This window comes from Chiloscyllium punctatum, chromosome 35 (assembly GCF_047496795.1).
Source record: "Chiloscyllium punctatum isolate Juve2018m chromosome 35, sChiPun1.3, whole genome shotgun sequence".
NCBI classification, from domain to species: Eukaryota; Metazoa; Chordata; class Chondrichthyes; order Orectolobiformes; family Hemiscylliidae; genus Chiloscyllium; species Chiloscyllium punctatum.
The window spans coordinates 6763675-6788081 of NC_092773.1; the positions used below are offsets into that span (position 1 = coordinate 6763675).

Consider the following 24407-nt stretch of genomic DNA (forward strand, 5'->3'; position numbering starts at 1 on the left):
ACCTGTTTATTCAGCTTTCACTTCAACACACAAAAGCAAAAGACCACACATTCTGGGAGGTGGGAGTGAAAGCACCAAGTGCTGGAAAAATTCAGCTGCTCAGGCAGTTTGTTTGGAGAGAGAAACCTGATGAAGCTGAGCAAAGTCAGAACTGTAATAAATTCAAGGCAATTAAGAGAGGAACGAGAGGAAGCAAGAAATGGGGAGGTTGGAGGGCAGGAGAGAGAACGTGACAAAGGTTAATTGTCATGCAAATTGTTCTCAATCCACCAACAGTCTTCGTGTCAACCAGTCCCTGTGATAGTGAGTTCCACATTCTCCCCACCGTCTGGGTATGACAGTGCACAAGTTTCTCTTTGACTGTGTCGGAGAGTGTACTCCACCTGCACTCATTGTGTCTCAGAGGTGCTACGAGTTTGGTTTTGGGACGTGTGTGAACTGGGAGCGAGGGGAGGGTGCTTTCTATAACTCCCGCCTCCTGCGAGAGGCAGGCAGCTGACAGTGCTCAGCACAGTGAAACCACAATCCCTGAGCTCAGACTCTCTGACATCTCTGAACTGATCACAGTCTGGTACAGAACAATGAACTTTACAAAATGGAAGAGGCCATAAAACAGGGAGTCCTTCACGTGCAACTGCAGCAGAAATTTGGCAAGGTAAAAGACACCTTTGAAAATGCCTTCTTGTATTTTTTTTGGGGGGTGGGGGGGCAAGCCTGTATTTGGGGTGTTGGGTGAAGTGGGGGGGGGGGGGTGGCGGGGGAGTCTGGTTTTATTTGGCACTTGGAGAGAGCTGCCCTGAGTTATTAAACCCAGCTTCCTCGTTTAGCACCTGCAAGCTGCAACTCTCTCTGTCTAAACCTCTGTGGCTTCGGTTCATTGAAATGAGGCATATCAATATGATTCAAGGACAGCAGTGCACAGCTCCTGACTTAAAGAAACAGGGAACTTGTCCTGCACAAGAATCTGTCGAGTCCCAACCTGTGACATAGTCACAAAAGGACTTCAACAATATTACACCAGAGGGAAAAACCGGTGCTCATTTACAAAGAGCAATCTTCCAAAGATTCCAACTTATTTGCTTACTCTTACTAATGTGGATTTTAACATCCATCATACAAGGCAGATAAGGCCTCAGTTTCATTTCTAATCTCAAAGAAACCACTTCACCAGTGACCCTCTGACACTGCTGCACTCCCTCAGTCTTGCAGTGAGTGTTATGCCTGGTTCTGGTCTGAAGTCTCTGAAGAGGCATTTGTACCCTCAAGATGTTTTTCAAAAATGCCACGTTCATTGGTTACTACTTTCTCATCTTGACGTCAAAATACCTTGGCCTTGATGTGAAGAGCAGTGTGGAAGTGCATGTGAGACTGAATTTTCCTGAGGATCTGTAACATGCCACTCAAAGATCATTGTATTCAATCTGTCTCTCGTGCCTGGTGAATGGAATGCTGTGCTGCCTTCTGCTGATTTTTGCGTTGGGATTCACAAAAACCAAAGACTTTTAAGTTAGTGCAGAACACCCACTCTGTCCAAATCTCCCGAATGGACAGGATGGTATGAAAAACACAGCACAGTGAAGACGGATTTGTGTCATGGCTAATGTTGGAAATGTCAATGGAACTCATATCTAGTGAAACAAAATGGTGGGATTTGCCACCTCCCAGCCTGTTTGCCACCTCCCAGCCTGTTTGCCATCTCCCAGCCTGTTTGCCACCTCCCAGCCTGTTTGCCATCTCCCAGCCTGTTTGCCATCTCCCAGCCTGTTTGCCACCTCCCAGCCTGTTTGCCATCTCCCAGCCTGTTTGCCACCTCCCAGCCTGTTTGCCACCCCCCAGCCTGTTTGCCACCTCCCAACCTGTTTGCCACCCCCCAGCCTGAAAAGCAAGGTTCCAACTTTTCCACAAGTTGTGAAGCAGTAAGTTCAAAATCAGGCTTTTCCCCATTGCTTCACCCAAGGTGTCAAAGCTTCTCTCCAACCACATCTGTCTTCAGCATTATTTTTTGGCTTTAATACACACACACGCGCGCGCGCGCACACACACACACACACACACTCTCTCTCTGTGGATGTACCTATTAGAGAAGGTGCAAAACTTGACCTATTCTTGGGAAATAAGGCAGGGCAGGTGACTGAGGTATCAATGGGGGAGCACTTTGGGGCCAGTGACCATAATTCCATTAGATTTAAAATTATGATGGAAAAGGATAGACCAGACTTAAAAGTTGCAGTTCTAAATTGGAGAAAGGCCAATTTTGACGGTATTAGGCAAGAGCCTGTTTCCACACTGTAAGTAATCTAATCTAATCTAAAAACTTTCGAAAGCTCATTGAAGGCAGATGTTCGCAGGTAAAGGGACGGCTGGAAAATGGGAAGCCTTCAGAAATGAGATAACGAGAATCCAGAGAAAGTATATTCCTGTCAGGGTGAAAGGAAAGCCTGGTAGGTATAGGGAATGCTGGATGACTAAAGAAATTGAGTGTTTGGTTAAGAAAAAGAAGGAAGCATATGTAAGGGATGGACAGGATAGATCGAGTGAATCCTTAGAAGAGTATAAAGGCAGTAGGAGTATACTTAAGAGGGAAATCAGGAGGGCAAAAAGGGGACATGAGATAGCTTTGGCAAATAGAATTAAGGAGAATCCAAAGGGTTTTTACAAATACATTAAGGACAAAACGATAACGGGAGAGAATAGGGCCCCTCAAAGATCAGCAAGGCGGCCTTTGTGTGGAGCCACAGAAAATGGGGGAGATACTAAATGAATATTTTGCATCAGTATTTACTGTGGAAAAGGATATGGAAGATATAGAGTGTCGGGAAATAGATTGTGACATCTTGCAAAATGTCCAGATCACAGCGGAGGAAGTGCTGGATGTCTTGAAATGGATAAAAGTGGATAAATCCCCAGGACCTGATCAGGTGTACCTGAGAACTCTGTGGGAAGCTAGACAAGTGATTGCTGGGCCCCTTGCTGAGATATTTGTATCATCGATAGTCACAGGTGAGGTGCCGGAAGACTGGAAGTTGGCAAACGTGGTACCACTGTTTAAGAAGGGCGGTAAGGACAAGCCAGGGAACTATAGACTGGTGAGCCTGACCTCGGTGGTGGGCAAGTTGTTGGAGGGAATCCTGAGGGACAGGATGTACATGTATTTGGAAAGGCAAGCACTGATTAGGGATAGTCAGTATGGTTTTGTGTGTTGGAAATCATGTCTCACAAACTTGATTGAGTTTTTTGAGGAAGTAACAAAGAGGATTGATGAGGGCAGAGCAGTAGATGTGATCTATATGGACTTCAGTAAGGTGTTCGACAAGGTTCCCCATGGGAGACTGGTTAGCAAGGTTAGATCTCACGGAATACAGGGAGAACTAGCCATTTGGATACAGAACTGGCTCAAAGGTAGAAGACAGAGGTTGGTGGTGGAGGGTTATTTTTCAGACTGGGGGCCTGTGACCAGTGGAGTGCCACAAGGATCGGTGCTGGGTCCTCTACTTTATGTCATTTACATAAATGATTTGGATGTAAACATAGGAGGTATAGTTAGTAAGTTTGCAGATGACACCAAAATTGGAGGTGTAGTGGACAGCGAAGAGGGTTACCTCAGATTACAATGGGATCTTGACCAGATGGGCCAATGGGCTGAGAAGTGGCAGATCGAGTTTAATTCAGATAAATGCGAGGTGCTGCATTTTGGAAAGGCAAATCAGAACAGGACTTATACACTTAATGGTAATGTCCTAGGGAGTGTTGCTGAACAAAGAGACCTTGGAGTGCAGATTCATAGCCCCTTGAAACTGGAGTCACAGGTAGATAAGATAGTGAAGGCGGCGTTTGGTATGCTTTCCTTTATTGGTCAGAGTATTGAGTACAGGAGTTGGGAGGTCAGGTTGTGGCTGTACAGGGCATTGGTTAGGCCACTGTTGGAATATTGCGTGCAATTCTGCTCTCCTTCCTATCGGAAAGATGTTGTGAAACTTGAAAGGGTTCAGAAAAGATTTACAAAGATGTTGCCAGGGTTGGAGGATTTGAGCTATAGGGAGAGGCTGAACAGGCTGGGGCTGTTTTCCCTGGAGCGTCGGAGGCTGAGGGGTGACCTTATAGAGGTTTACAAAATTATGAGGGGCATGGATAGGGTAAATAGGCAAAGTCTTTTCCCTGGGGTGGGGGAGTCCAGAACTAGAGGGCATAGGTTTAGGGTGAGAGGGGAAAGATATAAAAGAGACCTAAGGGGCAACTTTTTCACACAGAGGGTGGTACGTGTATGGAATGAGCTGCCAGAGGAAGTGGTGGAGGCTGGGACAATTACAACATTTAAAAGCCATTTGGATGGGTATATGAATAGGAAGGGTTTGGAGGGATATGGGCCGGGTGCTGGCAGGTGGGACTAGATTGGGTTGGGACGGGTTGGACCGAAGGGTCTGTTTCCATGCTGTACATCTCTATCACACACACACACACACACACACACACAGTTTCTGTTTATAAATGTCAATTGAAATCTTAAATTCCAAGTGCGTAATTCTCTTGCTCCGAAGAAGTTACCAGATCCAGATATCATCAGAGGGTGAAAATCTCTTGAAAAGGATCAGCTTTGACCCGGTTCATTGCATTCTTCCCTCTTGGTCAGAAAGCTGTTGGTTAAACACTCCTCTCGACTTTATGTGCACAATGTGGCTGACAGTCCACTGCAGTACTGAGGGAGTGCGACACTGCCTCCTCTGAAACATGAAAGGGAGGGCTGAACTGCCTGATCAAACCCTTCACATTCAGGTTACTATTAACTGGGGCGTGTGGAAAGTTGCTGTGCACAAATCGGTCACTCCATTTCTTGCATTATAGCCAAGATTACACTTGAGAAATATTTCCTTGATTGGAAGGCATTTTGAGATGTCAGAGTTATGACTTGTTTTTCTTTCAAACAATTACTGCCAGAAACAGAGGATCTGTATTTTATGAAAGAAAAACTAAAGATTTGCATATGCTGGAGACCAGAAACAAAAACAGAAGTTGATGGAAAGACTCAACAGGTCTGGTAGCATCTGAAGAACTGTGCTGATGTAGGGACCTGAAAACATTCACTCTGATTTCTTTCCACACACGCTGCCAGACCTGCTGAGTTTTTCCATCAACTTCTGTTTTGTACGGCAGTTTATTGCTGTTACAACGGCTCCAGAGGATTTTGTGAAATAATCAATGCATTTTTTGAGTAATGCAGTGTGTGAGCTATTTGAAGTGACAGGTGCTACATGAGCAGGTTTATTATGGTCCCAGCAAACTTATTATCTGATGGCTGATTTTTCATCAAAGTAAACAAGATTTGAAAATGTATTTTTCATCATGGTGTGAAGAGGTTCAAATTGGCAAGAGGCACAGAACTGAATAGAATTAAATTTGGTTTTCAAATGATGGAGCAGTGAGAGGGATGTGCTTCTGGATGAATATTCCACAACTTTGCATCCTTGATAAGCAGAACAAAGGCTTGCATTGACATGGCAATGCAGTCACATCACTCAAATGTCTCTCCAAGTATTTGCCAGGAAGGAAAGTTGGATGAAAACTGGCAGGAGAAAGGAATGGAAGGATCTGTTGCATGGATGAGGTGAAGTGAGATGGGAGGAGGTTTGTGTGGAGTATAAATTCCAGTGTGGACGTGTGGTGTATTTCTGCACCATAGATTCGATGTAAGGTATAACTCAGTATTCCTTGAACAGATGCATTGCCACAGTAAACAGACACCAAGCAGGTGCAATGGATACACATTGCAACAGAAAATATCCGCTTCTAACATGCAGAATACATTTACTAAGCGCGTTCAGCGGAATCAGACTTGCCGAGGCACTTTTAAAAACATAAGATACAACAATTAGGCCCTTCGGCCCATCGAATGTGCTCCACCATTCCTTCATGGCTGATATGCTCCTCATCCCCATTTTCCCACCTTCTCTCCATGTCCCTTCAGCCAATTACCAATTTAAAAATCTGTCAAACACCTCCTTAAATTTACTCCCTGTCCCAGCATCCACTGCGCTTTGGGATAGCAAATTACATAGATTCACAACACTTTCGGAGAAGCAGTTTCTCAACTCAGTTTTAGTTTGCTACCCCTTTTGCTAAAACTATAACCTCTCATCCAAGAATGCCCCACAAGAAGAAGCACCCGCTCCACGTCTATTTTATCCACATCTTTTATCACCTTTAATCCCTCAATCTCCCCTCACTCTCCTTCATTCCAGAGAGTATAGGCCTAAACTGTTTGATCTCTCTTCAGACACCAAACCTCTCATGACTGGGATCAATCTCGTGAACCTCCTCTGAGCTGCCTCCATCACCACTCCATCTTTCCTCAAATAACGGGACCAAAACTGTGCACAATACTCCAGGTGGGCGGCACGGTGGCACAGTGGTTAGCACTGCTGCCTCACAGCGCCAGAGACCCGGGTTCAATTCCCGCCTCAGGTGACTGACTGTGTGGAGTTTGAACATTCTCCCCGTGTCTGCGTGGGTTTCCTCCTACAGTCCAAAGATGTGAAGGTTAGGTGAATTGGCTATGCTAAATTGCCCATAGTGTTAGGTAAATGGTATGGGTGGGCGGCGGGGCGGTGTGGACTTGTTGGGCCGAAGGGCCTGTTTCCACACTGTAAGTAATCTAATCTAATCTACAAGGTGCGGGCTCACCAATACTGTGTATAGTTGCGATAATACTTCCTTACCACTATCTTCTATCTCCTAAGCTATAAAAGCCAACTTTCCATTCACGTTCTTTATTATCTGCTCTACCTGCACGCTAGTTTTCTGTGATTATTGAATGAGTACACTTGGATCCCTCTGCACTGGAGCACCCCAAAGTCTCTCCCCATTAAGACAATAGGTCACATTCCCATTTTTTTCAACCAAAATGCATGACCTTTCACTTATCCACTTTAAACTCCATCTGCCACATTTTGGTCCACACTCCTAACCTATTCAAATCCATTTGTAAGGATTTTATTTTCTCATTGCAATTTAGCATCCTGCCTATTTTTGTGTCATCCGCAAATTTGGCTCTTGAGTCTTCTATCCCTGTATCCAAGTCGTTCATTTCAATTGTAAATAGCTGGGGTCCATTACAATCAGATCCTGACCCAAGGAATGAAATATTCTGACAGGTGGTCAAAATGTTGTTGAACGAGCTGTGGTGTTTTTGGAAGGACCATGTTAATGGAAAACAGGGAGATGGAGAGGAATTCCAGAGGCCAGGACAAGGAAGGTGAAGGTGAATCCACCGACAATAGAGGGATTGAATTCAGGGATATTCAAGGAGGGATACAGAGATCATTGAGTCTTGTAGAGCTGGAGGAGGTAGGGAGGGGAGATTTGATAATAAGGATGAGAATTTTGCATGAGTGTTTGGTGCTGGAAAAGCCCAGCAGGTCAGGCAGCATCCACGGAGCAGGAGAATCAATATTTCAGGCATGAGCCCTTCATCAGGAATGCCTGAAAAGTCAATTCTCCTGCTCCTTGGATGCTGCCTGACCTGCTGTCTTTTTCGGCACCACACTATCGACTCTGACTCTCCAGCATCGGCGGTCCTCACTTTCTCCTCCCTGAGAATGTTGCACTTCAATCACAAGTCCAGTGGGAATAGAAAAGGTGCTCAACACGATATGTGTAATCGTGACATTAAAATCTGGTTCCAATGTCTGTTGCGCAAAACAGAAGTGGGAATGAATTGGTTTTGAAAGTACCTCTCCCGCTGACTCGGAGTAACAAATGAAATACGTCAGACACACTTTCTTTGTTCCTGTTAGTACGTTCATGAAACAAAAAAACAAGATATGACCTTCAGCAGCTTGCACCTCTCAGGGGAACTGGCCTTCGTGTCACTCCTGGTTCAGTCGTTGAGTTCCATCAGTGACTTCCTGTACTCACACCTTATTCCAGAGCCTTAAGCAGAGAGCCAGACCCACACTCTGGGAGTGCCCATTGATAGGGAGGTGTCCTTGGCTTTCAGACAGCTGATTTGGTGGATGTGAGATTGAACCCTATTGAAAGCTGATCTCCGCTGGAGTCCCAGCCATGGAAACCAGCAACACCCAAAAAGAAACCGTCAGAAGCTGATCTGTCATTTCCTGGTTGTGTGTGGAACTTTGGAAATTGGCTGGCCAATGAGTGTTTCCCGAAGAGTTGTAACAGCACTTGGAAATATTGACAGTGACAGTACATTTGACGTGTGTTTTAGATCGAAAGCTGGTAGATCAAGAACATGATCAAATGTTTGAGAACTTTCTTTTAGGAAGACACGGAGGTCAAAGTTAAGAGTTACAGCCAGGAGCTGTCAGGTGGCAATTGATGTGGAAAAGGTTCTATATTTTACAGGGAGGCTTAAGTCCCCTTGAACAGGGAAGCTTAGAAATATAGTTCCACATGCAACTCATTCATATATATTTTGTAGCTGGGATCAAAGCACTGATCTCTCTGGTAGCCCTAGTCATTGCCTGTTGCTTAGAAAAAAGCTCTGTGTTTCCTGACCACCAACCAGTTCTCTGTCTGTGTCAGTACACTTGGCCTATTATTTTCTTCTCCTGAGCCTGGCCTTGCTCATGGTGAACTGCAGAGATGGCCCTGCCCATTGACTGATGCACACAACTACCCTCACCAACTGCAGTCTCACATCTCAGGTAGCTTGACTCTGTAAACCATTTACAAACCAAATGATCAGAACAGGAAACTAATACAAATTGATTTCTTCAAACCTCACTCAAATAACAGACTGCAGAATGTAACACGCTAATTGTCTCGCAGTGGGCTGCCCTCTCGGGACTGTGCCAAAAGCTTATAGCTTCAGGCCTCAATCCAGAAGCCTAGGCCCAAGTAAACACACTGGGTGCAGATCTCAGGGAAGGTGTCAATCTGAGAGGTGCCACCTTTCCTAACTCTGAGAAAGCTCCATGGTCAGTATCAGTGGAACCACTGCTTGTCCTGGGAAGCCAATTTATAGCACAGCATGTTCACACAAACCTTACAGAATGAAATGAAACTGGAGTGGATTCAGCCATCACCCCACAGCCAGCTCTTTCAAAGAGATTTCAAATTAATCCCAAACCCCGGCTCTTTCAGAAGACATTTTTTCCACCCATCTTTCCAGTTCCCTTCATGAACGTTAAATATTGAATCTGCTTCCATTGTCATTGTAGACTTCACGTTTCAGGTCATGACAGCTTGAAAACAGTCTCCTCGTATTGCCCCTGGTTCTTCTGACAAACTCCTTTCACCTGTGTATGTCATCTGTGAACCAACCCTTTTGCTTGTGGAAGCACATTGTCCTGAGCGATTCTCTCTGAAATATTCATGATTTTGCTCCTAAAGCTGAAGTTAACCTTTTCTGCTCAAAGGGAACGCTCTGAACTTCTCCAGTCTCTCCAAATGACTAAAGGCCCTCATCCTGGGAACCTACTGATAAATCACTTTCTGTACACTCTCTTTTTTGTCTTTTTATTTGTGGAACATGCGTGTCACTGGCTAGACCAGCATTTGACGCCCATCCCTAGTTGCCCCTTGAGAAGGTGAGGGTGAGCTGTCATTAGATTATTACAGTGTGGAAACAGGCCCTCTTGAACCGCTGTAGCCATGTGCCATACGTAGATGCACAATGCCCTGGAACTCTGAAAGTTTGACCCAGCAACACTGAAGAATTGACGATATATGTCCAAGTCAGGATGATGAGTGTTTTGGAGGGGAATTTGTGGTGTTCCCATATACCTGTTGCCTAGCACTCAATGTCATATGTTTGGAAGGTGCTGTCGAAGGAACCATGGTGAGTTCTTGCAGGTGGTACACAGTGTTGTCACTCCGTACTAGTAATTGAAAATATGAATGTTAGGGATGTTGTGCCAATCACTGTCCTGTTTTGTCCTCGATGGTGTTGAGTTCTTGAGTTTTGTTGGACATGTGCTTATCCAGGAAACTGGAGAGTGTTATGCTGTAAGACCTGTGCTTTAAATTAAATTCCCTACAGTGTGGAAACAGGCCCTTCAGCCCAACCATCCACACTGACCCTCTGAAGATTAACCCACCCAGACTCATTTCCCTCTGACTAACACACCTAACACTATGGGCAATTTAGCATGGCCAATTCACCCTAACCTGCACATCTTTGGACAGTGGGCGGAAACCCACGCAGACACAGGGAGAATGTGCAAACTCCACACAGACAGTTGCCCGAGACTGGAATCGAACCTGGGACCCTGGTGCTGTGAGGCAGCAGTGCTAACAACTGAGCCACTGTGCTGCTTTGTAGATAGTTGACACATAACCCAGTCTCTGTCCTGCTCTTTTCTTAGCTGGTCAAGTTCAGTTTCTCATCAAAGCTAAGATATTGAGAGGACGGACCTTTGAGATATAAAAATAATGCCATGGGACAATGGTTAGATTTGCTATTGTTGGAGAGAATCACTGCCTGTCTCTGTGTGGCACCAGTTTGACTTGCCACATGTCAGCCCGAGCCTGGATATTATCCAGGTCTTCCTGTGTTTGGACATAACTGCATCAGAATCTGCAGAGGTGGCCTGTGCAAAGTACACAGGATCAAAAAATGGCCTGCACAGTGAGGAAGCAGGCCATTTGGTCCACTGAGCCCTCCACAGAGCATTGCACTCAGACCTGATCCCCTACTTTATCCCTGTTACCCAGCATTTCCCATGGCTCACCCACTGAATCTACACATCCTTGGCCACTATGGGCAATTTAGCATGGCCAATTCACCTAACTTGCACAGCTTTGGACTGTGGGAGGAAACCGGAGTAAACCCACGCAGACACGGGGAGAATGTACAAACTCCACACAGACAGTCACCCGAGGGTCGAATCGAACCCAGGTCCCTGGTGCTGTGAGGCAGCAGTGCTAACCACTGAGCCACTGTGCCTCAGAGATGAGTGAGGTCTGTCTCTGTATACTGCCTCGTGCCTGGAGCTGTCACTCACACCGTGTGACTTGTTCAGGATCAGGTACATGTCACAGTTGGTGATGGTGCTTGTGGGAGATCTTTCCCACCTGGGTTGCAGATGGTAACTGTCTGCTTCAGGATGACATCAAAGATGAGGCTGTTAGTACTGCACTACATTGTCAGTGTTCAGGGTTAAAAATGTTCAAGGTTTGACTGACAGAGAACAGCAAGAGACCATCCTGTCAATTTCCCCTGTACTTGGTCTTTGGAAGACCAATCCTGTGAGTGCAGGGCAACCCAAATATTTTCATCAGAAATGGTACATTGCATGGGATGTCCCTAGTAGCCCTCGAAAAGCTGATCGGCAGCTGCCTTCTTGGAACGTAGGCAGACCCACAATGCCATTTGGGAAGGAATTCCAGGATTTTCACCCAGTGACACTGAAGGGGAGGTGATATATTTCCAAGTCAGGATGGTGTGTGGCCACCCTGGTGGTGTTCCCATGGATCCTTCTTGGTTGGAGAGGTCACAGGTTTGGACGGCAGGACCAGAGGAGTCTTAGTGAGTTCCTTCAATGCACCTTGGCAAGGCTAAGTGTTCAAATTATGGAGAGCAGTAATCCCTATGTCAGGAGAAAGTTACATGTTCAAATATCACAAAGCCGTGGTCAAACTTTGTCGTCAATATCAGCTCCAGTCCTCAGAGAATCCCTACACTGTGAAAGCAGGCCATTCAGAGAGGGTATCCCACTCAGATCCACCCTCGACCCTAACCGATCCCTGTATCTTCCCTGGCTATTCCACTGAACCTGCAATTCTTTGGGAGGAAACCAGACTAAACCCACGCAGACACGGGAGAATGTACAAACTCCATGCAGACAGTCACCCGAGGCTGGAATTGAACCTGGGTCTGTCGTGCTGTGAGGCAGCAGTGCTAACCACTGAGCCACCATGTCAACTCAGAACATCACTTTTACTATGGAATTCAGTGGTAGTCAGTCTGCAAGTTGTACCCAGTTCCGGTCAGTCTACATCTTGAACACTGGATCCAGTTCCAATTGCTGAGACAAAGGGGAGATATGTCCATTCAGGAGCCTGCCCTGACAGACTGCCCTATGTGACTCCAAGCTGTCTGAGTGACAAGGAACGATTGGAGAAACTCAGCTTTGAAAGGAGCGAGCTGATTTGTGATCCTCCACAGCACCTATAACACGTTCAATCCGTATGAAATAAACTCTGAGCTGAGGCCAAAGTGACACTGGATCAAAACAGTAGAGTTGGTTGTTTGGACTGCTCTCAAGTCAGTGATCATCATAGAGTTCACGCGGTGGTATCAATAAACCCAGCTTCTGAAATCATTCTGAATCTGAGGGTAAAAGTGTGGTGTATTTGGAAGATTTGACATTGCCTTTTCTAATTTCTCATCTTGTGCAAACATTTGGAATTCTCTGAATAGAAGATTTTATCAGGTCCCAAGCAATAGCTGTCATGGGTACAGTCCTGAAAGCATTATTGAGATTGATTACACTACTGTGGGAGCTTTACTCCTAACCAGGGTTAGTCCGTGGCCTTGTTAATGGTGAGATCCTATCACTGGTTAAAGAAGTTCCTCTCTTCACTTGCTCATGCCAGCTTCCTAATGAGCCGAGCTATTGGGAAATGTACTGTCAGTAAAGTGGATGGAATTCAAGCTGATTAATTGTTCGGGGAAATTACACTGTCCCATTTATCAACTAATGCCTGTTCAGAAAAAAATCTAGGATTGGAGGGAGAGAGACAACACTGAGAATTGGTGAGAACTGTACAGGAGGGGCTCTGGTTAATAAGCACTCACTCAGACCAGGACACCGATGATAGCGTGATCATTCTGCAATGCAGAATCTTTACTGTAGCAGTAGAATTCCAGTGGCATTGATTGAGTATGGACAGGAATTGTGTTGCTTTGCTGCTAACCCAATGCTCAGCTATTCCCTTTTGCAATCAAGTGACTGTCAGCAGCTTGCAAAGTATTCAGCTCAGGAAATCACTTGTCTGCTTCAGGCTTCATAACAGTTCAGTTTCTTCAGGGGCATGACAGAGTAAAGGCTGAGAGGAATTTTCCCCTCGAGAGAGTCGAGGACCGGACGGCACACTCTCAGAATAAAGGAGCACCAATTTCAGACTGAGATGAGGAGGTATTTCTTCTCTCAGTGGCTTGTGAGTCTTTGGTACTCCTTGTCACAGAGAGAGCTGGGGGGGGGGGGGGGGGGGGGGGTGGAAAGTAACCATAAGTACATTTAAGGCTGAGATAGATCAATTCTTGACCAGTTGGAGATTCATGGATTCCAAGGAAAGGGCAGGAAAGTAGATGTGAGGAGTGTTCGATCAGCCATGATCCTATTGAGTGGCAGAGCAGGCTGGGGGGAGAACCAAAAGGGCCTCCTCCTGTTCTGATCTTTCATGGTCTTATGGTCAAAAAACCCAGGATTGCTTCCCTTCTCTGTTCATTATTCGGAGAGATCATTCTGAATTTAAAACAAAGGTTGAGTGTATCGGTGAAGTGTGCTGGCAAACACATCTCCTGTTCAGAAAGATAACTATCAGGTGCTGAATCAAACATCTATTATCCAGCCACAGCCTGATGTTGTTTTCTGCTTCAGCAGCTCAGTTCGGGTTAATTTCTGTTCCTTGCATTGGTGGGATGGAAGGAGTTGATAAACCTGCAAAAATTGGACTTTGGTGTCAGCTGCTCATGCAAAATCGCTGCCTTCATTTCTCAGTACCTTCTTTTAATTCCATACAGCACAGCATTGGACATCAGGATGTGATATTCCAAATGTGAGGGACAGGCAGAGAGGGAGGGAGGGAGGGAGGGAGGGAGGGAGAATGATGGAGAGGGAGGGACAGTGAAGGACAGCAACTGTAAGGGATAGGGAACTTGATTTGTGGGAATTTGGTCAAATTGCTAGTCATGCAGATAGAGGCAGCCCTGGATAAATATAGAGATGGACAGAGAGAGAGAAAGAGAGAAGCTGGCAGACTGACCAGGATAATTGATAGCCAAATGAGACGTTGTGCAGAAATACCAAATTCCATGATGTGAATTTGATGGACCCCAATTAGATCATCTGAGAGCATTCTGGCTAAACTTGCAGAGAACACAAAGATAGGTCGAGGGACAAGAGGCGGGGAGGCTGCAGAAGGATGTGGATAGGTTAGGAGAGTGGGCAAACAAGTGGTAGATGGAATATAATGTGGGAAAGTGTGAGGTCATACACTTTGGTCGGAAGGATAGAGGCATGGAGTATTTTCTAAATGGGGAGAAAATTCAGAAATCTGAACTGCAAAGAGACTTGGGAGTTCCAGTCCAGGATTCTGTCAAGGTAAACTTGCAGGTTGAGTCAGTAGTTAGGAAGGCAAATGTAATGATGGCATTTAGTTTGAGAGGACTTGAATATAAAAGCAGGAATGTACTTCTGAGGCTCTATCAGGTTCTGGCCAGACCACATTTGGAATATCGCACACAGTTTTAGGCCCCATATCTCAGGAAGGATGTACTGGCCCTGGAGTGTGTTCAGGGAAGGTTCACGAGATTGGTCCCAGGAATGAAAAGTTTAACGTGTGAGGAATGTTTGAAGACTCGATGGAGTTTAGAAGGATGAGAGGGGATCTGATTGAAACTTACAGAATCCTGAATGGCCTGGACAGAGTAGATGTAGGGAAGATGTTTCCGTTAGTAGGAGAGACTAGGCCCCGAGGGCACAGCCTTCGACTAAAGGAAAGACCTTTAGAATGTAACATTTTAGAAATTCCTACTTTGGAAATAAAACCACTCTGGCTCAAGGTTGGGATACAGACAGACTCTAACGCCATGCCTTTAACATATTGCCTGAGCTGAGATGTCACTTTTATAAAACCTTAAGTTAGCTTGAGAATGTGACTGGAAAGAAGCTCTGGGATTTACATCTTACTGAACCAAAACCTGCACCCCATTCTAAAAAATGAAAGACTGAACAGAAATCTAGGTTTGTTCAATTTATCATTTCCGTTGCATGACAATGAGGTCACTTGCTATAAATTCTGTGTCTTATGATCCCGCTCCACAATCACCTGATGAAGGAGCAGTGCTCCGAAAGCTAGAGCTTCCAACTAAACCTGTTGGACTATAACCTGGTGTGTGATTTTTAATTTTTAGAATGGAGGTAAGGAGAAACTTCTTCAACAAGAGAGTGGGGAATCTGTGGAATTCACTGCCATGGAAGGCTGTGGAGGTCAGGGCGTTGAGTATATTTGAGATGGAGATAGATAGGTTCTTGAGTATCAAGGTGATCACGGGTTATGGGGACAAAGCAGGACAAATGGGATGAGACATTCATCAGCCATGCTTGAATAGCCGAGAGGACTTGATGGGCTGAATGGCCTACTTCTGTTCCAACATCTTACGGTCTTATAAAGGATCTCCTTCGACACTGTCATGATCTTCACAACAAAACAGATATATTTCGAAGCAATGTGTTTCCATCCTTTTTGTGTATTGTCACGTGAAGTAACTGACGTGAAACAAGCTTTCTGGTGGGTTTCAATCAAAAAAGACATCAAACACTGATGAACAATCCAGCCTGCAACGTAAACACTCCCTCAAACACATGGACACACATACACAGACAAGTAAAGATAAATTCTGGAGATGAAGCAAGTACTTAACAAAATAGCAAAAAGGAAATTGTGTGTTTTAATTAGTCCTTGGAGATACAAGCCTGATGGGGTTCTGTTTTAGTTCTTTTGCTTGTAAAATGTCGAATCTTTATCGGTGAAAACAATTTCGCTCCTCCCTGTCACACAGGCTGGGTTGACGAGGTGTATCAGCAAGGGTACTTTCCCTCTTACTGAACAACAATAGCCCTTGTGCCCTGTCACTTTGTACTTTTTAAACAGAAAATAAGGCTCCCGCGACTCTGTACCCATCAAACATTCATGCCACTTTCAGGATTGACTATCGCCTAGCAGCCTCTTGGAATAAAAGTTGATGTTAACTGAAGTCAGTTTTGATTCTGCAACCACATGGATTAACACCCTCTACGATCTACACCTATGATTTACGATAACAATCGATGCTGCACAATGGCGGGCTGGGGGGGGGCGGAATGAATGATTACCACTCATACCTGCTTGAGATAAACTGGTTTGCCCCCAACCCACTTTGTTAACTTTTAAATTCACCAAGAATGAGTTTGGAATTACTGGTGAATTTAAATTTTGATAAACACTTTGACAGCAGGAGCTGTAAATTCTACAAGTGGCCTGGCATTTGGAATTTTGTCCCCCCCAAGGGGTAGCCTTGCAATCACTCACCTTCGTTCACATTTCAACTACTTTGCAGAGACCCGGATTTATTATTTTTCTCACAGACATCATAAAAGGTCACCTGACCTTTAGCTACCATCTTGGCAGCAGCATATGGTTCACTTTGAAAAGCCAGAGTTAATTCCAAAGTCTCCACATTGTACAAAGCCTGCCACTTCACAGTTAGCAAGTTGGCACGTCTTCACTGGGCATGCCAAGTAATTTTATGTTTTTCAGGAATTAGCTTGGTGTGAATGAACATGTCTCTCTCTTCCTTGGCAGAAATGGAAAAAGGTTTGGGTTTTGCTGTTTGGCGAGAGTACATGTTCTGTTGCCCGCCTGGAATATTACGAGTTCAAGGAGGCCATGAGCATGACAGAACGGCAAGGAACCAGGAAAATGGAGAACAAAAAGATCATCAAGCTGAGCGACTGCATTCGCATTGTTGAGGCCCCGACTGAGAGCTGCCCGAGTGAATGCCGCTCATTTTGTTTGGAAACTATTGACAAACAGTTTGTCTTCGCCGTTGAGTCGTCAGAATATGAGGACTGGAGCCAGGGTCTGTGTGAACTCGCTTTTCCGGTAAGATTCGCAGATGCTCAGACCTGCAAAGTTTGAAAAACAAGAAGCGCTTGTGAGATGGTTTGGCCGCAGCTTGGCTGGGTTCTGTAGCTTGGTTTTGATGTTTTACTGCTCGCCTGTCCCATCAGATCACTGAAGTTGGCTGTCAACTGAAGTGGTCATTCAGAAAGCAATTCTAACAGGTTAAAAAGTTCACACTGCAGTTCACGGACTTGCATTCTAACTAGTTACTACATTAAAAATACAGTCGTGAGTATGCACCACATGGAACGTGCCAGAACATATAGCTTGATTGACAACACATCGGGACATTTGAGCATAGCAAAGGTTCCATGTAATTGAAGTTGTTATTAATGGAATTATTGGATGGATCTTTATTTGTTTTCCATTCAAGTGAGGATATAATATGGCGTGGGCCAAGGATATCTCTGGTAAAATAAGAACCTTCTGGTGGCCTGTGAGTGTTCCTATCTCTGAGGCAGGAGGCCCTGGTTCCCATTGCTCCAGTTGGTATCTCACAATAGATCCAAAAAGGTTGATGAGAAAGTAGCTATTACTGGCAGAATAACCCTGAGTGTGTGATTGGAACAAATGTCTGAGTTGCTGCTTATTATTACCCTCATTGTTAGCCTGCTGAGTGCCATGACACAACATGCTCAAGCCAGTGAGCTAAATTGCTGTCAGGTTTGGACAGTTTCCACATGTGTGCTAAGTTGGCTCTGGAACCTGCACTGTCAATGGAAGCCCTTCAGCTCCCTGAAAGCCGTTTCTTTCAACTGCCAACTTCAGCTCTTCCAAGTTAAAAATGCTTTCTCCTTCACACCTCGACCCATTCACATTCTGCATTCAGCACACAACACATTCCAACTGCTCCAAGCCTTGGTACACAAAAACCTTTTGCTGGTCTGATTTACTTTGCTCAAACTTTGGCCTGTAAAATTGCAGTCAGCAGCAAGAGTCAAGAACAAACTTGCCAATTCTCATTCTGTTAAGCACTATGGTCAGTTCAATCATACTGCTCCATCTCCAAAGACACACCTCAATAGTCTGCCAGGTTCCTTGGTCAGTGATGGAGGTTTTACAGAACACCGTTACGGTGAGAAGCAGAGAGGTTTAGAGAGGGGATTCCTGAGTTTAGGATCCAGGCAGTTACAGGTATAGACATCAATGACAGAGCGATGAAAACTGGGGCACACACCCACCTGACAGGCCAGAATTAGAGACTGCAGAGATCTGCGAGGGTTATGGGGTGAAAGGAGGTCACAGAAACAAGCACGGGTACAGGCTTTGGAAACAAGCAAGAGAATATTCAGGCCGAGGTATTCTTGCTTGTTGGATTCTCTCACAGGAGGCAGTCAGTAGCACAATGAGGCGACAGTATTCTGTTTCTGCCACCTTTCAGTCAAAAGTGTCAAAAAACAATGACTCTTTCTAGGTAAGAAAAATGCAGTGTTTGAAATTCTTTCCAATTTTGTTTTTCTGAGGTACCCCAGGCCTCTGCTGAATTTTCCACTGTTGAATCTGTGGCTGAAAATAACCAGTTGTGCTGTAGATTCAGTTGATGTGTGAACTTTTACAGTAACAAGAGCACGGGTCTGACAAGATGGCAGAAAAATGCAAACCTTTGCACATTCCCTTGCAAAAGATATGCAAAGATAGTTCATGGAAGTTTTCACATGGAGCATTTGTCTGTGCCATGTAAATGTCAAACCTCCACATGTCCCACTTTGTTGAAGCAACTGTTTACACAATAAACAACAAGAGCGAAGAAAGCCAGTCAGTTCATATTGGGCTCTTTTGATCTGGTGCTCAAGCTGGACAGAGAGTTATAACTGGCTTCTGACCTCAGCTCTTCACAAGTTTATCATGATCTAGTTTTTGCAGATTTTGATCGGCTGTGAATTGTGAATGTGTGTCCTTAAAGGGACAGGCCAGCAGCTGCAGCTGTCACAACCTCGAGTTAGCAGTGTCATGGGATGTCAGGGAATTACACCTGTAAAGAGTACAGCACTTGAATTCCAACTAAAAGGAGAAATGTTACCACAAGGAAAGAAGAGAAGAACCAAGAGAGAAAGTGAGGATTGCAGATGCTGGAGATCAGAGTCGAGAGTGTGGTGCTGGAAAAGCACAGCAGGCCAGGCAGCATCTGAGGAGCAGGAGAATTGACTGCTCGGGCAAAAGCCCTTCATCAGGAAGAAAAGAACCAAGTCAAGTTATAAAGCAGTGAGATCAGGCTGTTGTAATCAGGCTGACACACCTATTGAGCGGTGGTTTTCAGATTGTGCCAACTTAGCAGTTCACTGCATAAAAGGAACCTGCTTTCCTGTGCCAGAGAACAGGCTGAAAGAGACAGAGGGCCAGGAGAGCTGGGGACAGAGTGGAACAGAACAGACAGTCAGACAGTGAACAGGAAAGATGTGATTCAGTGCTTTCCTCGGTGCAAGAGTTTCACCAATATTCATTCTTTTCCCAGATGAATTGGAGTGACTGGCCTACAATGAACAAAAACAATGGGAGGCAGGCCTCAAAGAAGGGGAAAGGCAATCTGATGACAATGGAGGAGAACACACTGTACGGCACCCGACCAGCAGGTAAATCCCACAATGCAGCTGTCAAAGCCGAAAGAGGCATGGCCCTTTTGTCAGAATGCTGCTGGTGGGTGGAAAATGTGGACAGTGGGATTTCTGCCCTTCAATAGGAGGAGCTTCCTGTGCAGACAGATGAAACAGGGGCAGTGGGAGACCATTCAGCCCTTTGAGCTTGCTCCTCTGCTCACTGTGATCCTGCCTGATCATCCAAGCGAACAGCCTATTCCTGCCACTCACCCATGTCCTTTGATTCTTTTAGCCTCAAATACTGTATCCAACTCCTTGAAATCAGACAGTGTTTTGGCCTGAAATACTTTCTGTGGAAGCGAATTCCACTCTCACCGATCTCTGGGTGAAGACATTTCTCCTCACCTCAATACTAAAAGGTTGACCTTGTATCCTGAGACTATGTCCCCAGATTCTGGGTAGAGGGAACAGCTTTCCTGCATCTGCCCTGTGTCCTCCTGTTAAAGAGTTTTATTGGTTTCTGTGAGATCCCCTCTCTCCCCCATTCCTATGAACTCCAGTAAATAGAATGCCAACCAATTCAACCTCTCCTCATACATCAGTCCTGGCATTCCAGGAGCCAATCTGATAAACCCTGACTGCACTCCCTCAACAGTCAGATCAACCTGCCTCAGATAAGGAGAACAAACCTGCACACAATAATTAGGTGTGCCCTCACTGAGGTAAGACAGCCCTGCTCTTGTACTTGAATTCTCTCGCTCTTCTTCACCATCCTCGGTGATTGGTGTATAAGGACACCAGATCTCATTGCACATGCCCTTCTCTCATTTATAGCCACCCTCTAGCAATGCATGGACTTCACAGGGGCCAGTGCTGAGGCCATGTTCCTGCTAAAAGAAGAGTAGATAGGCATCAGCAGAGTCCTGCTGTGAGATTAGAGTGTCCAACTTCAAATGGAATTATGTGAGAATTCCTTCTCTCAGAGCGTCTTGATCTTTTGAAATTCTCCATCCCAAACAGCATTGAGGCTGGGATCATTGAATCACTAAATATAGTCAAGGCTGAGGTGGAGTGATATTTGATGGACAAGGGAGCGAAGGGTTCTTGGCAGGGGGGTGATCTGACAGGAAGGTAGCTTTATTGCAGAGTGAAGTACATTCAATGGGCTGAATGGCCTCCTCCTGCTCCGATTTCACATATTCAAATGGGACCAGAGCTGATGCAAATGGGAAGGGCACAACGTGAAAACAGGGCAGGAGCTGAGAACCTTAAAGGAAATGGAGGCAGCAAAAATCAATGGTTGAGTAATACAAGAAGCGAAACAACGTATTTGCTTGTGGAAGGTCTTGGTGCTAGCTGCCATGGATTGATAGATTTTTAAAATTGGTTTGTGGTGAATCTTTACATCGAACCACAACAAGGAGAGGAGCAACAGCTCTGAACTGTCAGAATATAGTGTTCAAATGAGAGTCAGGCCATTCTGGGGTGATGTCAGGAAACTGAAGGCTAGTGTCTCTCCTCGAACTCTCTGCTTGCACAAAGCGACTGATGGTAAAATGGAAATGCCCAGGATCAGATGGATAGATTTTAACAAGGCAAGGGAATTAAAGGTTGGAGTTCCAACATGGCTGAATGGACAAATAGAACATAGAAAATACAGCGCAGTACAGGCCCTTTGGCCCTCGATGTTGCACCGATCCAAGCCCACCTAACCTATACTCGCCCACTATCCTCCATATGCCTATCCAATGCCCGTTTAAATGCCCATAAAGAGGGAGAGTCCACCACTGCTACTGGCAGGGAATTCCATGAACTCATGACTCGCTGAGTAAAGAATCTACCCCTAACATCTGTCCTATACCTACCACCCCTTAATTTAAAGCTATGCCCCCTCGTAATAGCTGACTCCATACGTGGAAAAAGGTTCTCATGGTCAACCCTATCTAAACCCCTAATCATCTTGTCCACCTCTATCAATTCACCCCTAAACCTTCTTTTCTCCAATGAAAACAGCCCCAAGTGCCTCAGCCTTTCCTCATAGGATCTTCCTACCATACCAGGCAACATCCTGGTAAACCTCTTCTGCACCCGTTCCAGTGCCTCCACATCCTTCCTACAGTATGGTGACCAAAACTGCACACAATATTCCAGATGCGGCCGCACCAGAGTCTTATACAACTGCAACATGACCTCAGGACTCCGGAACTCAATTCCTCTACCAATAAAAGCCAGTACGCCATATGCCTTCTTCACCGCACTATTTACCTGGGTGGCAACCTTCAGAGATCTGTGTACGTGGACACCAAGATCCCTCTGCTCATCCACACTGTGAACTGTGCTGTGAACATTTGATGTACTGTGAACATGCCCTTTTATCCAGTTTCTATCTTTTGTCCCTTTATTCTGTCACCAAGATATTAAGTAAAGTTTATGAGTTTCTTTCTCCTACTGTGAGCAATGTGACCTCAGTCTGGCTGAAAGCAGGAGCGTTTGCATTTATTTTGTCTCCCTCTCTCTCTCTCTCTCTCTCTCTCTGGGAGAGGCAGAGTAAAGAATTATGGGATTGAGTGGATAGTCACAAGGTAGGATTCTTACCTCGTGATCCAAAGGACAGGGACTCAAACCGTCCTTCAGAGGGTGAGGCACTTAGCCCAGTCTAGTTCCCTGAGTAAAGAACAGAAGGAGTGCTGCACTCTTGGAGGGACGACCTTTTGGATGAGAGGATTGTCACTGTCTCAGGTGGAAGGATCCGAAGGCCATAATAGAAAGATGAAAGGGAAACTCTCTGTCCAATGTTCTTTCCTTTACTGACTGCAACAAAAGGAAGGATCTGGCCTATTATACCCATGGTGAACTGGTGTGTGTAACTGGGTTGCACAATCTCCTCCATTTAACATTTCAAACGGACATCACTGGCTGGAAAACATGTCGTGATGTCCTGAGGTTGTAGAAAGGGAGCTCTTTCAAGCTGCTCTTTTTTTTGAATCCACTTTCTACAAAGTGGATTCTTGAAGTGGTAGTGAAAAAGATGCTCCCACGAAGATCACGTGATTGTCTGACTGGCCCCCACGGTTTCATGAGTTAACAGAGGAACTGACTCATTGTTGGGTGGAAACTCTTTCTCACCGCACACTCTGCTTTGTTCAGTGTTGCTGGAACACAGGGAGCAGTTGAACTGAATGGGAGGAAGTTACAGCACACAAGACCATGTAACCTGCTGAGCTGCTCTCAGCTTTCTGCAAGGACAGTTTGGCCCATTGTACTTCCCCACCCTACCTGTACCTTGGAAATTGTTCCTTGTGAAATCTGCTGACTGGACCTGTCTCCACTGAAGTGTTGCTGTAAAAACAACAGCAGAATGACAAAGCTGCAGGTCTCATAGTCAGTGTCTCTGACCCAGTTGAACAATGCTCTGTCATTGTAGCTGCAGTGGAGAGCTCATTCTTTCTTGATCAGCCTCCAGAAATGATTGATCCTTTGCACGTGAACTGCAACCATTGTAACACTGGGAGCTCTACTCTGTGAGATCTTTGTTGTGCCCTGGGTTGTCTTCTCCCCTCAGACACCTGATGGTGCACTGTCAATTTCACCCTGTGCACCATTGAGCAGGGGACACTGGTGGGCTGTGTTTTACAAAGGCACTAGGAATGTGGCCTGTTGGCTGTACAACCAGTGAGAGACCTGTGTTGCTTCCTGCAGGAAGCACGGCTGCTATTATGTGTCACCCAGGCATCAAAATGACCACCAGGAGGTCTTTTCCAGGATCAATGGGAGCAGAATTCCGACTGGAGAGTCCATGGAAACCTACTAAGCATGCTTGGTTTTGGCTGAGGTGTGACTCCAGACTGACAGCACTGTGCTTGGTTTAACCACTGTGTCATGTGGCCGGTGAAGGCACTCTGCAGTATTGATGCTGGGATTTGGTTGGAAGTCCACCACACTGTGGGTGAAAGGTCTCTTTCTGTGGTGTCAACAGTGGGGAGAGTGTGGAGTTGTGCCAATGTCACTGGCCTTGTTAACCACAAGCTAATTCACATCCCACTCTTCCAGAAGGAGAGGCCAGTAAAACTGGCAAATGGCACATTCCTGAAGAAGGGCTCATGCCCGAAATGTTAATTCTCCTGTTCCTTTGATGCTGCCTGACCTGCTGCGCTTTTCCAGCAACACATTTTTCAGCTCAGATCTCCAGCATCTGCAGTCCTCACTTTCTCCTCAATGGCACACATTGGTCTGACTTGTCTTGTCGACTTCACAATGTATGATTATTTTCCAGTTCCACTGTCCTTTCCACTGTCTGGGTTTGCTTCTGGAGGAATTTAAATTCCACTCATACCATTTGGAACAGAAATCAATTCTTAGCAATTGTGAAATTGAAACGACCATTGTTGGTCTTAAGAACCTCTGCACTTCATGATAAGTTGTCATGACCCCAGAGGACCACAGGGCTGCTTTCCTGTTACACAGAGATGACCCATTGATCGTTTAGTTTGAGGGTCACCATACCTTTGAGTTTGGGAAGACATGATGTTTGTCATGACCACTGCCAGTCTAGGATGTTAAGCTGTGCTGTTGCTGTTACCCTGCATTGTAAACTAACCATAGCCAACTGAGGTCAACGACCATAGCTTCATTGATATCCACTATTTAAGTCTGCTGTCCTGACCTGGTTTGGTCGACACTTGACTCCAGACCCACAGAAATATGGTTAACTTGTTTACTACCCTCTGAAAGATCTGAACAAGCCACTCGAGTTGAGGAAATGACTGATGATGGTCCTACCAGTTACACCCATGCTCCACAAAAGGGGAAAAGGAAAGGAATGACCCACTGGCCCAGGATGGGTCATAAATTATGGTCTTGCTCATTATGCCACAATCCTGAGTATGATTCAAACAACATGCCTCATCGGCAGCTTTCCCTTCCTCTCATTCACAGAAAGCTGAGAGTTGAAGCAAACCCCAGCACTGACCACAAAGAACAAGTCAGAGGCAAATCCTTGCTGAGAGGTGTCTCTCCTGCCTGCTGCTC

General features: G+C 45.5%; 1 protein-coding gene across 1 annotated transcript in view; it reads left to right on the top strand.

Annotated features, from left to right (window-relative positions):
* The first annotated feature begins 547 nt into the window (after positions 1-547).
* The window catches only part of LOC140459607 (docking protein 2-like), a 47817-nt gene continuing 23957 nt past the window's right edge, over positions 548-24407 (top strand). Inside the window, exons 1-3 of the mRNA XM_072553888.1 lie at positions 548-655; positions 16525-16824; positions 19298-19415. Coding sequence (XP_072409989.1) covers positions 596-655; positions 16525-16824; positions 19298-19415 — 478 coding nt within the window. The 5' untranslated portion in view covers positions 548-595. The remainder of the gene's footprint in view (positions 656-16524; positions 16825-19297; positions 19416-24407) is intronic.